This window comes from Myotis myotis, unplaced genomic scaffold (genome assembly GCF_014108235.1).
Source record: "Myotis myotis isolate mMyoMyo1 unplaced genomic scaffold, mMyoMyo1.p scaffold_m19_p_15, whole genome shotgun sequence".
NCBI classification, from domain to species: Eukaryota; Metazoa; Chordata; class Mammalia; order Chiroptera; family Vespertilionidae; genus Myotis; species Myotis myotis.
In genome coordinates, this window is record NW_023416319.1 from 39128172 (window position 1) to 39145177 (window position 17006).

At 40.1% G+C, this 17006-nt stretch overlaps 1 protein-coding gene across 4 annotated transcripts in view; it reads right to left on the reverse strand.

Annotated features, from left to right (window-relative positions):
• DNAJC12 (DnaJ heat shock protein family (Hsp40) member C12) overlaps positions 1 to 17006 on the reverse strand; it is a 48668-nt gene that overhangs the window by 12809 nt on the left and 18853 nt on the right. For all 4 annotated transcript variants that reach the window (XM_036336869.1, XM_036336868.1, XM_036336870.1 and 1 more), the window contains one exon: positions 8955 to 9094. In XM_036336869.1, coding sequence (XP_036192762.1) covers positions 8955 to 9094 — 140 coding nt within the window. The remainder of the gene's footprint in view (positions 1 to 8954; positions 9095 to 17006) is intronic.

Below are 17006 nucleotides of genomic sequence, written 5' to 3' on the forward strand. Positions count from 1 at the left end.
TCCAGATTACAACTCCTCAGATCCATAAGGGACACACTCAGGAGGCAGACTCAGTGAGCACCAAAGCCCCACTGAAGTAAGTCTTGCCCCAGAAGGGTGTCTCCAGCATAGAAGTTCTCCCACTGCAGACACAGCTGATTCTCACAGCCAATTGGCTTGGAGGTCAATTCCTCCCAGTGATACCTACAACAATCAAGGCTTAACTACAACAAGACTGTGCACAAAGCCCACAAAGGGGTGCACCAAGAGTGTCCACCTCCAGTAATTGGGGAGGCTGAGCTATTGGGCCCTATAGGACACCTAGCACAGAAAGCCACTCTATCAACACAGGGAAGCGACCCGCAAGAAATCTAGTGAGACCCACGAGGTTATGAAAAAGGACCAACTAGAAATTAAGTATACACTGACTGAAATAAAGAATATTATACAGACTCCCAACAGCAGACCAGAGGATCGCAAGAATCAAGTCAAAGATTTGAAATACGAAGAAGCAAAAAACACCCAACCGGAAAAGCAAAAAGAAAAAAGAATCCAAAAATATGAAGATAGTGTAAGGAGCCTCTGGGACAGCTTCAAGTGTCCCAACGTCCAAATTATAGGGGTGCCAGAAGAAGAGAGAGAGCAAGATATTGAAAACCTATTTGAAGAAATCATGACATAAAACTTCCCCTACCTGGTGAAAGAAATAGACTTACAAGTCCAAGAAGTGCAGAGAGCCCCAAACAAAAGGAATCCATTCATGGATAATAGAGACCATTATAAACTTTTGAACAATAATAGATACAGAGGCAGAGCTGCCTCAAACAGATTGTCAAACTGCAGCGGGAAGGCTGGGGAGGGTTGGGGGGCAGGAGGGAGGGGGGTAAGAGATCAACCTAAGGACTTGTATGCATGCATATAAGCATAACCAATGGACATAAGACACTGGGGGATAGGGGAGGCTAGGGGACTGTCAAGGGCAGGGGGGAAAAAAGGACACATATGTAATACCCTTTGTAATACTTTAAGCAATAAAAAAAAATAATAATAAAAAATACATAAAAATAAATAAATAAAAGTAAAAAAAAAATGGTACACCTATGGATGAGGACAGTGTGGGAGGGGGTTAAGAGCAGAGGGTGGGGTGGGAACCAGGTGGAGGGGAGCTATGGGGGGGGAAAAGAGGAACAACTGTAATAATCTGAACAATAAAGATTAAAAAATTAAAATTAAAAAATTAAAAATATATAAATATACATGTTCCAAGACCCCTGAAACTCTCTGGAAACCTGATACAGAATTGTGTTGAATATGCTGGTGGGGGTCTTTTGCCCAGTGATTTTGTACTCATAATTTAACATTTAAGTTAAGCAATAAAGGTTACATATTCTGCATTCTCTCAAGGCTACAGCCAACTGTTTTCTTAGCTTATGTAAATAAAGTCCTATGTTTTCATTTCTTATCTAGCCCTCCCCCCATCCCCTTAGAGCAGCCTTTTTGGGGGAAGGCGGGGAGGCTGCTTGGCGCCAGCTGTGAAGACCTAAATGTGTGTCCTAAATCTACAAACTCCTGTAGGAAGAGAAATAGCACTAAAAGGAGGGGAAGAATTTTGAGAAACTGCATATTCATACTCCCCTTCACTCCCCTTCCCTTCACTCCTGGGAGTGAGGACAAGTCCATAACCCCTCCCCTTATCTCTTTGTTCTGCTTTCCCTCTCCATCCTTAAAAAAATCTCTGCCTGCACCGATATTAAGATGGGTTTTTGAGGATAGGAGTCCCCCATCTTCTTGAGATGCTGACATTTGAATACACCTGTTTCCTTTACACCAGTACCTATTTCACAAGTTCGGCTTTCTTTACAACAGGCAGTCAAACCTGGGTTGGGTTATAGTCTGTATGATTTTGCCAGCATAACCCTGACTTTGTATGGTGGGATCTGGAGTATGGGAGAAATAAAAAATAGGTCTTAAAAATGGAATCATTTTTTAGGTAGCATTCTCTGCACTTCTCTTACCTTGAAAACAATAAAAAAATATATTTTTAAAAAATATATTTTATTGATTTGTTACAGAGAGGAAGGGAGAGGGATAGAGAGTCAGAAACATCTATGAGAGAGAAACATCGATCAGCTGCCTCCTGCACACCCCCTACTGGGGATGTGCCCGCAACCTAGGTACATATGTTGTAATGTACCCCGCCAAACACAGAAGGACGCCTCAAAAATTAAAGAGTCACATTTATTGCAATCCGGAACTATGAGGGGCCATTCCCCAAATCTCATAGTGATAAGATGGTGGCAAAACCAGACTTATATAGGCAAAGATCACAAAGGTATTGATTACATCTCAAGGTTTGGAATGAGGAACCTGGTTTGCGAAAAAGCAGTTTACAGAAGCAGAAGCAGCATGTTAATTACAGTTTTGGGTCTCCGGATCACTGAATTGACAGAAACACATTATCTAGAGCCCTGGGGTCTGGAATGAGGAACCTAGTCAGACTTAAGTATGTTATCTAAATTACAGTTTTGGGTCTCCGGAACACTGAGTCAACAGGGACACATTAACTGGAGCCCTCTGACTTTGTGATAACTGTGCTGTCCTTCCCAGGTAAAGGAAAATGTGCTTTCTAAGATCAGTATGACCACAACCAATGGAATATTCACAGTAAAATCAATAGGGTAGTCAATCAAATGGGATGACTTATATCAGGGGTCCTCAAACTATGGCCCGCGGGCCACATGCAAATACAAATACTGTATTTGTTCCCATTTTGTTTTTTTACTTCAAAATAAGATATGTGCAGTGTGCATGGGAATTTGTTCATAGTTTTTTTTAAAACTATAGTCTGGCCCTCCAACAGTCTGAGGGACAGTGAACTGGCCCCGTTTAAAAAGTTTGAGGACCCCTGATTTATATAATTCAGAAAATCAAAGTAACTTTTCTATTGTTAAACCCAACAGCAGGGTTAGAGTTAAACTACAGTTTCTACCTGAGATGATTGCTACCATACTTCACATGCCCTTGACCGGAATCGAACCTGGGACCCTTCAGTCACAGGCCGACACTCTATCCACTGAGCCAAACCGATTAGAGCAATAAAAATATATTTTTTAAAAAGATAACTTGTCTGCTCTTAAAAAAAAATGTTTAAAATTAGATAGATGGGTAGATGGAAGAATAAATGAATACAGAGTGAGAAAGAGGGATTGAGAGTTTACTGTGTCAAGAAATCAAAGCAAAGAAACCAAAACATTGTTTTTCTGAAGTTCAAGGTTATTGAATTAGGTCAGTAGTTGTGACATTTAAAAACTGTGCCAGAACCACAGAAGTGGCCACCGCCTCTGCTACACATGTGCCCCATGATGCAAGGGGCATATCGTGTTTCATCTGTAGCGCATTCCTTTTCTGGGAGGTCTAAACTTATCTATAATATGGGAGTTGCCAAGTTCTGCCTGAGGGCACCGCTTTATTTACCAGGCGTGATTGACAGGCCAGTATCTTCCCTATGTGATTCCCTCCCCCAGTGTTTTACAGGGAACACGTCCATCATGTCTGGCCTTCCCTTTGCTCTTATCCTGTTATTAATAACTAGTTAATTACAACAGTATAACATTAATTCTGTGTCGTAGCACTTCTCTCTTGGAATAAAAGGACCTATGGCATGCCTTAGATGAGTGAAGGACACAGGACTCACCGGTAATAAATGCTTTCCAAGCACTCAGTGAAAAGATACTGAGATAGTCGTCTTACTCATCCATCCCCTTTATGAGCAAATCAGAATAAAGTATTTTATTATCAACCCTCATATTTGCTGATCCCAATTAATCAAATACCCAAGGGGAAAACCCAAACTATCTAACCTATACAGGCACCTCTTACGCTTTATAGTTCAATCAAAGGACTACCATAAGAGCAATGCTAAGCAGCCTGGTTTGCTGGGACACAATTAGATCATACATTTCTGTGTTCATAGAATGTATTTCTCAGCTCCACTAGCATAGCAGTTGGGCACAACAATATTTAACATCAAGCAAACTACTGTGGAGTGACTCAGATCAATAGAATGAGCATCAATAAAAATATAAAATGATAGCAGAAGATAGAGACAAAGAGGAATTCCGGGGAGAGGGAGAATCTGGACCGTAAAATGAATGCCCAGATGAAAATCACTGTGTGCATGGAGCTGGCTAACTCTAAACAGCCACCCAGCCTGGGGGCAAAGCCACTGTCCTATTCTGTGAAACCGGCACGTTGTTCTGCTTCTCAATTAACTTGTTTACCATATCTCCTTCATGGATTGTCTGGGTTTTTGTTTTTCTTTAATCTAGAAAGCCATTTTCTTAAATTATGTACCTTGGTTAACACTGGAATATAAATACATTGTGTCTATAGTAAACTTTGAGACAATTAGAAAAAAATCGATGGACTCAGATGAGCCATGGTTCAGCTAAGTGACTATTCAAAATTGATGGGTTATTTTTATCCTGGTTTTCCATGAGTACATATTTTTTTACTTTCCTGGGTGACCTCTGACAGTTTTTGAATAACATCCATTTAGGACAAACTGCCTTTGAATAAGCCCAGAGGACCTTGAACTGTTTCCCATCTGGCTAGGGAAACTGTGGCTACCAGGGAAACCAGGAAGCTTCCCTAGTAGTCTGCAGCCAACTGGACTCATCCCAAAGACACCTTGACCAGCCAGAAATAACAGACAAGAGGTCCACGTGAGGGTGACTCGCAGCCCCAACAAGCCCTCCCAGTAACAATCAATGTTTCAAACAATCAATTCATCAAAAATATATTTTTATTAGCTCTTTATAAAATTATAGCAGTTTATACGGCATGGGCCAGTTTTAACAGCTTATGAGAATTTTACTCAGCACTTTATTTAGACTGTGGCTTTGCTACAACCGCTTTCCCACAGCTATCCTAAAGGCATACTGCCATATTATTTTGGAGCTAGAGGGAAAGTCATCCCCTGAATTCCTTGAAGAAAACCATTTATAGCATGACCATAATGAATTTCCCTAAAATTCACTGAGCTAGAAGGGCATCTTGTTTTCAAGTTATCCCAAGCTCCCACAGGCCCTGGTTACGGAAGCCCTCACCCCATCCCTTTTTTTAAAACCAACATCACATACCTAAATTTAAATTTCCAACATATTCATTGACCTCAATAAATTCTTAAAATATTTTTACAAATTAAACTATCAGGAAGAACTTCTAAAAAGGAAAAGAAAGATAAATAGCTAGTGAAGTGGCAGGTGCTTGGCATGGAGGAAAAAAAATACCAATTACAGTCCATCATTCTTGGATGATAGAAATGAGTCATTTAAGGAATTCTCCCAAAGGAGAGTCCTACAATATGAACCTGTGTGTGATGCTGCAAAAATGCATTATGATTTGTCCTGCCTTGAAGGTGCTGGGACTAACATTCCCTACCAATGCTTTTCCTTCAAGGGGGGTTATACTGCTTAAATAAAAAGCAGAAACACAAAGTTGATGATGGAAAGGTAGGGATTTTATGAGATTTAACATTCTAAATGTGTAGAACAAGTGGCCATGCACATGTGTTTTAGATAAATGTCACCTATTACCCAAACCCTAACTTACAAACTTACAAACATTTTATTGTCAGAATGGCATATGTCATATATATATCCCAAAAGACCTAATGCTGATGTTTATCTACAAAAAGATAGGCCCAATCTATGAGTTGATGAACAATATTAGGTATGACAATTAATAATTATAGTGAATGTGAAAAGTTGAACAAATGAAATGCACAAATATAGAAAGCAATAATTAAAATGTTACAGAGAGAGGGGAGGCTTTCACATGCAGAAGTCACTGTGAGGACGAAAACAGAAAAGAATGAAAGGAAATTTACAGAAAGTCTAACGAATGAGGTACAAAACATGTGAAACTTGGCATGCAGTCCACTGAGAAAGAGAAGCAAAAGCAAGTTGGAAGCAAAAAAAGGTTTAGCCCAAAGAAGACTGTGCAAGAAAACATAATACTGCTAATTTAATGCAGAAAGATATGCATCTCATCATTTTTGTATCATAATAAGAATACATACAAAACCAAACGCTAGCCTGGCATACTGTTTTACTTTTGCTGACAACATAAATGACGTAGCCAGTAAGATCTAAAATGTAATTATTGTAAGACCTCAAACAGTTCATAGTTAAGATAAATTCAAAGCAGAAATGATGTGTTTGGAGACAAAAAATAAGTATTTAATGGAAAGACATTGGCAATATAAATTAGAGCAGGAATTTAGAGAAGAGTTTTGTTAAGATCCACAGCTAACTTGATATTAGCAGTTAAAATTAAGTAACAAGAGTCAGTGGATCATCAAGAAAAATGAACTATAAATCAAAAGGCATTCAAATAGCAAGGGTCACTAATTCAGTTGCAGTTACAGTGTGTCACACACAGCAGAATGGAAATATGGTTTATGCAGAGGTGGTAGAACAATGTCTATTTAGTCCGTGCCAACAAGGAATTGCAGGTATACACAATGTAAAAGGGGAAAAAAATCTTACTTTTGAGTATGTGAAGTTAACTCACTATTTTAAAAATATTCTCTCTAGCCCCACCCAGTTTGGCTCAGTGGATAGAGCATCAGCCTGTGGACTGAAGGGTCCCAGGTTCGATTCCAGTCAAGGGCACATGCCCAGGTTTCACGCTCGATCCCCAGTAGAGGGCATGCAGGTGGCGGCCGATCATCAATGATTCACTCTCATCATTGATGTTTCTATCTCTCCCTCTCCCTTCTCTCTTTAATCGATAAAAACAAAAAATTCTCTCAGTTATTTTGTGCATACAGGACATGGCAAAAGTAGGTTTACAGTTGTGAGTACACAAAACACAGAATTTATTCTTGTATTATTTTTTATTAATTATTGTATTATTTTCCATATGAACAGTAAACCTTTTACCTCATTCTATATATTCAATAGTCCTTCATGAATAATTAACCCACTTAAAGAAATCATGTGAATATACACTCATTCCAAAATGAGATGAAGAATATTATTTACATTTTATATAGAGTGGCTTTAACTATGTACTTTGATAATTTTGCATTGTTCTTCTCAATTACTTCAAAGACCCTCGCTTACTATTACAGATCTTTTATCAATGGAAAAACAATGTGCTTAAGTCTTCTTAAAATAAAACTATTAAGAAAGAAATTTAAATGTAATGCTGACAGGTTGTAATGTAAAAGATGTGAATCAGCCCTGGCCAGTGTGGCTTAGTTGGTTGGAGAATCGTCCTATACATCAAAAGGTGGAGGGTTCAATTCCCAGTCAGGGTACATACACCCAGGTTGTGGGTTTGATCCTCCGTTGGGGCAAGTGTGGGAGGCAGCCAATTGATATTCCTCTCTCACATCAATGTTTCTCCCCCGCCCCCTTTCTCTCTCAAATCAAATAAAAGAAAAATAAGTAAATAAAACATGTGAATCGTTTTGTGACTAATTTTTTTTTTTTTTTGAGAGAGAGAGAGTGTAAGGGAAAGGGAGAGACACACAGAGAGAAACATCAGTGTGAGAGAACATATTGATTGGATGCCTCCCTGAAACCAAGGCACGTGCCCTGGACAGAATCAAACTGCTAGGCAGGTGCCCCTGACTGGAATCGAACCCGAGATCCTTCAGTTGCAGGCCAACACTCTAACCACTCAGAAAACTGGCTAGGACCTTGTAGATTAATTCTAATAAATGTCCCTGAAGACTTGCCTGTAAGGTAACTTCTGTATTCTAAGTCTCATGCCATAGAAAAGTGTCCCTATAGAAAAAAAAACTGGATAATAAGTCATGCCTAAGACTGTAGAAACCTTTAAAATTGTATTTTCTCTACCTATATATATAAAAGCCTAAGCGACCAGTTGACCACTTGATCACTCAACTGCTCGACCACTCAACCGGTCAACTGGTCACTATGATGCACACTGACCAACCACCAGGGGGCAGATGCTCAACACAGGAGCTGCCCCCTGGTGGTCAGTGCACTCCCACAGCGGGAGCACCACTCAGCCAGAAGCCGGGCTCACGGCTGGTGAGCACAGCTGCGGTGGCGCAAGCCTCTCCCACCTCCACGGCAGCACTACCAAGTGGCGGCAGCAGGCACAGTGGGGCCGGGATGAGCGGGAGTGGCGCAGCACCTGGCCCCGGCTCGGGCTCCTCCCCAGCCACCTGCCGCTTCACACACTGCTACATCCCTCAGGGGATGTCAGACTACCGGTTTCGGCCCAATCCCCACAGTCCAACATCCCCCGAGGGGGCCCAAATTGCAAAAGGGTGTAGGCCAGATTGAGGGACCCCATCAGTGCACAAATCCGTGCACCAGGCCTCTAGTAATATATAAAGCTTAATGTAAAAAAACAAAATAAACAAATAACAGTAAATATAGTGATTATTTTGATATTTAGGGTTTTTCTAATGGCATAAAGAAATAACACAATGCTTTAGTCCTGCGTCTATCCAATAATTCTTTCATAAGAATTTATAATGAAAGTAATTTATAAATAATTTAGAGCTTTCTTTGATTAATCAGATCCTGTTTTTTTATGGAGTTTATACGCCTTGAGAAGAGAACAGGCTCATATGAACTAAAAAGATGAAGGAGATAAATTTGCAATGGTTCAAAATTCAGCAGTATTGTATGAGCAACTTGAGAAGCAGAGTTATCAGAATGTATAAAACAGTAAATGATAACAGGGAGTGTATATAACGAATCGAATAGCTAAAGAGACTCACAAGCATAGTCACGGGCTCTCTGGCACTGATCCACTACATTTCCCTTCACAGGGTTTTGTGGACACCGACTGACTTTCATCCAGATTCTACCACCTTTTGGGCCTTCTCCCTCCCATCCCCTATTGACTATTTAAGTTACTATGTAAGTCTAATCCATGGGCAGCCTGAGCTTCATAAATTCACTTCATCCCAGAGAGACACCTACCGTTTTCACCGAGTCACTCAAAGCTTCCCACTGCTGGAATGACATCGCGATCTGGCTCCTTCGCCAGTGGTCATAGCGGGCTCGACTCTCTTCATTAGTCAGAATCTCCTTTGCCTTCTGCAATTTCTGAAAAGTCTCCACTGGAAAACAAATCAAAAGATAAGCACTACTCTCTTGGAGGGATTATTTAAAACTCCCAAACAGTCACTGCTACTTACTAGCTGTGTAACCTTGGACCAGTTTCAGCTTCTCACAATTAGTTTCCTCATTTGTAAAGTGTACCATAAGGACAAGTGAGATTATGTCTGTAAAGTGCCTGGCTCACAGTTTATCCACTCCCTTTACTGAGCTCCAGTAATGTGCCAGGTGCTGTTCCAGGTGCTGATGACACAGGTGTGAAAACAGACATGATCTATTCAGTGGGATAGCCATTTATAAACACTGGGAAAATTATAGTTTTTGTCTACGAGGAAGAAAACTACCTTTTCTTGTCTGGGAGGGTATGACCAAGCTAGAGGAACATTACAAATAAAAACACCTAAGTCATGGTAAGGTAGAGGAAGTAGGGAATGACAATGTGGCTGGGAGACACAGGGCCAGAAGAACAATGAGGGATAGGGCTGTAGAGTGCACAAAAGCACCCAGTATCCAGGACCTTACAGGTCATACTGAGGATTCTAGTCTGATTTTTTTGTTGCAAAAGCAATGGGAAGCTATTGGGAGGTTTTAAACACAGGAAATAACATGATAGATGGTTGATAATTGGTAGCTTTGTCGCTGATCTATTTGGCCAGATGGTATACAATGGAAACCATTCTTGGCCCAGTTGGAAACACTTCCAATGTCACTTCTGCTCCTCAGTAAAGTTAAACTTTCTATAGAGAAGGATAGAAGTTCAATATGTGAAAATCGATTGTTTCTATACATTAGTGATGAGCAATCTGAAAATTAAGAAAACAATTTCATTTACAGTAGCATCAAAAGTACACAATACTTGCCCAGCCAGCATGGCTCAGTGTCTGAGTGTCCACCTACAAACCAGGAAGTCACAGTTACCATTCCTGGACAGGGCACATGCCTGAATTGTGGCCTTGATCCCCAGTAGGGGGCATGCAGGAGGCAGCAGATCAATGATTCTCTCTCACCATTAATGTTTCTATCTCTCTCTCCTACTCCCTTCCACTCTGAAATCAATAAATATATATATTTTAAAAAGAACACAATACTGACCTAACTAGGTTGGCTCAGTGAATCAAGTGTCAGCCTGTGGACTTAAGGGTACCAGGTTAGATTCCTGTCAAGGGCATGTGCTCGGGTTGTGGGCTCATCCCCAGTAGGGGGCGTTCAGGAGGCAGCTGATCAGTAATTCCCTCTTATCATTGATGTTTCTATCTCTCCCTCTCCCTTCCTATCTGAAATCAATAAAAATGTATATTTTTTAAAAAATACAATACTTAGGAAAAATGCTAACAAAAGAAGTACAAGACTTACACACTGAAAATTATAAAACACTGCTGAAAGAAATTAAATCTCTAAATAAAGATATCATGTTCATAGATCAGAAGACCTAATATTGCAAAGATGCTAATACTCCCCAAACTAATCTACAAATTCCATACAATCTCTATCAATATACCCAGCTGGCTTTTTTTGTAAAAATTGACAAGCTGGTCCTAAAATCCATATGCAAATGCAAAGGACCCAGAATAACCAAAACAATCTTGAAAGATAAGAACAAAATTGGAAGAATTCACACTTCCTGATTTAAAACTTTCTACAAACCTCCAATAATGAAAGCAGTGTGGTACTGGCATAAGGATAAACATAAATCAATGAAATATTGAGAGTCCAGAAGTAAATCCTCACATTTACAGTCAACTGGATTTCTATACGATTACCAAGACAATTCAATTGGGAAAAAATAGTCTTTTCAACAAATTGTGCTGGGACAACTGATATCCGCATATAAAAGAATGAAGTTGGCTCTCTGCTGGCGTGGCACAGTAGTTGAGCATCAACCCAGAAATCAAGTGGTCACCAGTTCAATTCCCAGTTAGGGCACCTGCCTGGGTTGCGGGCTTGATCCCCAGTAGAGGGGGGGTACAGGAGGCAGCCGACCAATGATTCTCTCTCTCATTATTGATGTTTCTCTCTCTCCCTCTCCCTTCTTCTCTGAAATCAATAAAAATATATTTTTTTAAAAAAAACACAGTGAAAAACAACAACAACATGGTGAGATACCACTTCTCACCACTAGAAAGGATAAAATAAAAAGATAAATACAAGTGTTAATGAGGATGTGGAGAAATTGGAAGCCTCATACATTAAAGATAAAACTGTACAATTGTATAACTACTTTGAAAAACTGTTTGGCAGTTCCTCAAAATGTTAAATATAGAGTTACCATATAGCCCAAGAATTTCAATGGTTAAGTACAGTCAGCCTTATGTATTCCAGGTTCAACATCCATGGATTAAACCAGCCATGACTTAAAAATATTCAGAAAAAAAAAGTTACACTGTTGCTCACATATACTATGTAATTAAGCCTACAATGGTTGCATCTGTACTGAACATGTACACACTTTTTCCTTGTTCTTATTCCCTGAACAATAAAGTAAAACAGCTATTTACGTAGCACTTACATTGTATTAGGTATTATAATAATAATAATTAGTGTATATGCAAATACTACCATTTTACATAACGGACTTTTGGTATCCATAGGGTCTCTGGAACCAATCCCTCATGTATACCAAGGGACAACTATATAAGCTCAATAAAACTGAAAAATATGTCCATACAAAAACTTGTATACTAGAATGCACAGCAGCATTATTCATACTAGCCCAAAAGCAAAAACAACTCAAAATTCAAAAATGTCTATCAATAGATAAATGGATAAATAAAATGTGGCATATCCACATAATGGAATTATCATTCATCCATAAAAAGAAATAAGTACTGATACATGCTATAACATGGATAAGCCTTAAAAACAGTATGCTAACCCAGCCAGCGTGGCTCAGTGGTTGAGCATCAACTTATGGATCAGGAGGTCACAGTTCAATTCCTGATCAGGGTATGTGCCCAGGTTGCAGGCTCAATGCCCACTAGGGGGCATGCAGGAGGCAGCCGATCAATGATTCTCATCATTCATGTTTCCATCTCTCCCTCTCCCTTCCTCTCTGAAATCAATAAAAATATATTTTAAAAAAATATTATGCCAAATGAAATAAACCAGGCACAAATACCCACATATTATATGATTCCATTTATATGAAATTCTCAGAATAGACAAATCTATAGACAGTTAAGTAGATTTGTGGTTGCCAGGGGCTGGGCCAGGGAAAATAAGAAGTGATCATTAATGAGTTTCTTTTTCTTTTTTTTTCTCACAATTATTATTATTATTACTTCCATTTTATAGCATCTAAGACTGAAGGGGGTTAATGTAACTTGCCCAAAATCCCAAAACTTCAAGTGATGGAGCCATGATTCAAACCCGAGCCTACTGGACTCCCCAGCTGGTAGTCTCCTTGACCGCCGTCCTGACTTTCCTACAATGCATGTTACCCTCTAATTCAGCGGTTCTCAACCTGTGGGTCGCAACCCCTTTGGGGGTCGAACGACTCTTTCACAGTGGTCGCCTAAGACCATCGGAAAACACATATATAATTACATATTGTTTTTGTGATTAATCGCTATGCTTTAATTATGTTCAATTTGTAACAATGAAATTGGGGGTCACCACAACATGAGGAACGTTTTAAAGGGTCGTGGCATTAGGAAGGTTGAGAACCACTGCTCTAATTCCTCCTTTCTTTCTCACTGCCAGGAATAGTAAACACTTCATCATTCATCAATAAGATCCAGGTTGTGCCCTTGAGGAGCTCAGAGTCGAGTAAGGAAGCAGATTTATAAACAAATCATTTCAATACGTGATAAACAGAAATAGAGAGGCAAGACAGATTCTGTGTGGAGAGGCAGGAAATATTTCATCCATTTCCTGTATACTTGGATTCATCCTTGACTCCTCTTTTTCTCACATTTCGCTTCTAATGCACTGGCAAACTTTACTGGCTCTGCCTTTCAAATATACCCAACATCTGACCTCTTGTCACCACCTCCACTGCCACTGCTCTGGCCAAAGCCATGGTTCTGCCTCAGCTGGATCATTATAGTAGCTTCTCAACTGATCCCCCTGCCTTTGCCTCAGTCTGTGTTCTACACAGCAGTTAAAGTGATCTTTTAAAAAATAAGTCACATACTATCACTCCTCTGCTCAAAATGACTTCCAGCAACTTCCTATTTCTCTTAGAATAAAGCTGAAAATTCTTACCATGGCTAGTAAGCTGACATGCTCTGCCTGCCCTGTCCTCTCTTCCCTCTGACCTCATTTCCTTCTACTTCTCCCCTTCTCCCCTTGCTATAGCCCTCGTAGCTTCCCTGCTGCTCCTTGACAGCACTTCAGCCTCAGGGCCTTGGCACTTGCTGTCCCCTGTCCTTTCTGCCAAGAACAGTGTTACCCCAGGCACTCACGTCACTGCCTTCAGATGTTGGCTCAGATGACCTCTTGTTGTCTTGCCAATGGGGTCTTCTTTGACCATGCCATCTAGATATGGCTGCTCGCCCCATCATCCTTTGCCTTATTTACTTTTCTTTTTTTTTTTAATATATATTTTATTGATTTTTTACAGAGAGGAAGGGAGAGGAATAGAGCGTTAGAAACATCAATGAGAGAGAAACATCGATCAGCTGCCTCCTGCACACTCCCTACTGGGGATGTGCCTGCAACCAAGGTACATGCCCTTGACCGGAATCGAACCTGGGACCTTTCAGTCTGCAGGCCGATGCTCTATCCACTGAGCCAAACTGGCTAGGGCTATTTACTTTTCTTTATCCTCTGACATTATCTAGTTATTTGTTTGTGATTTGGCTCCTCTGCCAGAATGCACCCACCGTGAGGACAGAGACTTTATCTCTTTTGTTCTCTGCTGCATCCCCTGTACTGCAACAGCATAGCAGGTGCTCAGAAGTATTTGCTCACTGAATGAATAAGTGAATGTCTCCTATTTTAAATGTGAACATAACAATAATCACACAGTGCTATTCCCTAAGCTCTAAGCACAAAGAAATCACAGGTACCCTTATAACATTTTGAGCCCCAGTCCCCCAAATACGCCACTTCAAGTGCCCTCCCCCCCTGCCCCACTCCCACCCCCCTGGCAGCCAGAGAGCAGCCTGCCACAGACAGCACCTCCAGGCCCCTGCTCCAAGGCTGGACAGCATAAAAACCTAACAGGCCATTATCTATTTAATATCACTGCTGGAGGTAGTAGCACTTACAGGTTAAAGGGAAGAACCTAAAGATGGGGCTATTGAAAGCTACAGGGAAACAAAGAAACAAATAAAAATCATCTTGTTGTATCAGCTGGCTCCAGTGAGCAATCCTTCCTGTTGCTGGTGACCATGTAAATGTCTCTCTGTATAAATGAGATGTCATGTTTCCCAACAGGAATAAAAAGCTCATTAAATTATCACCACAGATGCACACACTACTTGAGTAGGGGCTGTAAATATTTACATATTTACCTGTGAGTCACTTTCTCTTTGCACATTACTGCTGGCCTGTTTTCCAGAGTTTCCGGAACAAAAGAAGCCCGTCTGGAATTATTCTGTCAGTCCCTCAACAACAATTGATAAGCAGAAAGCCTTTTCCTTGTTCCATCCTCTTCCCCACATTTAATAAAAATGAGTTTGGGTTTATATTTGTCCTTTAATATATTAGCTAATCAAATGAATCACACAAGATAAATATTTACCAGTTCTGGGAAAAGAGATCTCATTTTATAAGCTTATACGAGCAAATGATGCTGAAACCTTTGAGAGACATTGTGGCTTAACTCCTGTTTTGAAAACACACAGGTTCTTTTAAATTCATATTTCACAACAGAATTTGTATTATTATAGCCACATTTTAAATGCAGAACACTTGTCATTACTTAAGTTATAATAATAATATGATGTCAGAACATGCTTTGAGAAAAGTCTGAAGGAAAATATCCCAACTGTGAATAGTGGTCTCTGACAGAGAGAGCAGACTTTCACTTCAACATTATTTATTACTATGTATTATTTTTATTCTGAGGAAAAGAAGCAATTTTTTATGTTTTTATTGATTTTTTTTAGAGAGAGAGAGGAAGGGAGAAAGATACAGAGATAGAAACATTGATGAAAGAGAAACCTCTATTGGCTACCTCTTGCACATCTGCAACCCAGGCATGTGCCCTGACCAGGAATCAAACCAGACACCTTTTGGTTCACAGGTTGACGCTCAATCACTGAGCCACACCGGCCAGGGTAAAGAGATTTTGAAGTAGGAAAACATTGAGACATTCAAAGATAATAGAAAGGGACAAAGAGCTGCCTTTCTTCAAATATCTGTATGTCTTTGAAGCCCGCAAATCAATAACAAAAACACCATTTCACAAAACCTTTGACCCCTTTCTTCAGGGTCAAAGAGAAGTTTTAAACCATTGGCCTGAAACGGTTGTTGTCACGCGCATACACGGGACTGGTGTGAACAGTAGTCAGGATCTTTTGAGCTCAAAGACATAATTTCTATAGCACAACCAGTCTCTGTCCATCCCCCACACCTGGAGAGGAGGAGGGATTTCCAGAAGCCTTAGATTTAGAATTCTTTTTAAATGAAAGCAAGAAAGCTCTGATGGTTACTTACAAAAAAGAAACTATTCCATTTTGTTCAATATTTATCTTAGAGTGCTGAGAACAGAAAGTCCACTGAATCATAATTGCCAACATTCATTGAGCTCTTCCTGCATGCAGGACACCTCGTTTAATCTTCACGGCAAGCACATGAAGTAATATACTGTTGTCTACCCATGTACCTGTGAGAATGCCCAGGCTCAGAGAAGTTTCCCTAGGTCAGCTAGCTTGGAAGTGGGAGCTAGGAGCAATCCAGACAGACAACCTATGTTCATATCTCCTACTCCATCATGCTAACAAATCAGTGATTTCAATGGCAATGGTTGACACTACATTTAGTGGTCCAAAGGGTATATATACATGTTTAATTTCTCCTACGTACACTTGCTCTACAGGCTAGCGGTAGCCTTTCACTTTAATGAAATACACTTCAAAATCTTTCCAGTGTATTCTGGACTTCTGTCAAGTTAAAAGTTAGCATCTGGGTGAATTTTTGTTTAACATTTTTTTAAAATTGGGGGAGGGGGGTACTCCTCACCTGAGGATGTTTTTTCCATTGATTTTTACAGAGAGTGGGAGGGTGAGGGAGAGACAGAGAAACATCGATGTGAGAGTGACACATCCATTGGTTGCTTCCTGCACGCACCTGCACCCAAGGTATGTGCCCCTGGGCAGAATTGAACTCAAGACCCTTTAGTCCACAAGCCAACACTCTAACCACTGAGCACACCGGCTAGGACCTTAAAATATTTTTTATCAGGAACCATAATCCTTTTCCAAGTATGTAAAGAACCACTTACATTATTCATCCAAACTGAGTAAATGGATGCTTAAACAGACTTGAAAACTATTTCTACCCAAAGGTTGAATCATCTGTCAACTGCAAGGCTGACAAGGAAAGGTACTGATGTCTGTGTACCTTTTCATTTTAAACAATATTTACACAGTCTAGTGTTTCTCTGAACAAGAAGACTGAGGTAGCCGGTACATGAAAACTCCATCACTATGGCAACTAGAAATGGCAATGATTGCACAGTGATTCATCATGTATCCCAAATAGAAACTGTGCCAGGGACAGACAAATACTCAAAGCCATGCTTCATTGGGAGAAAAATCCAGTTAAAGAATAACCTGGGGCTGATAGTTGTTTTTAAGTGTTTATCAAACGTTTACACTTTTATGCTAGAAAATCTATTTTAATATTAACTCCAGTTCAGAGGAGTCCTTACTGTCTTCTAAAGAAATGTTCTTGAAGTCACTCATTCACTCACTCCACTAATTACTATTTGCACAAAGTAGATGTCCTCTGCGGTAGGTAGATGTC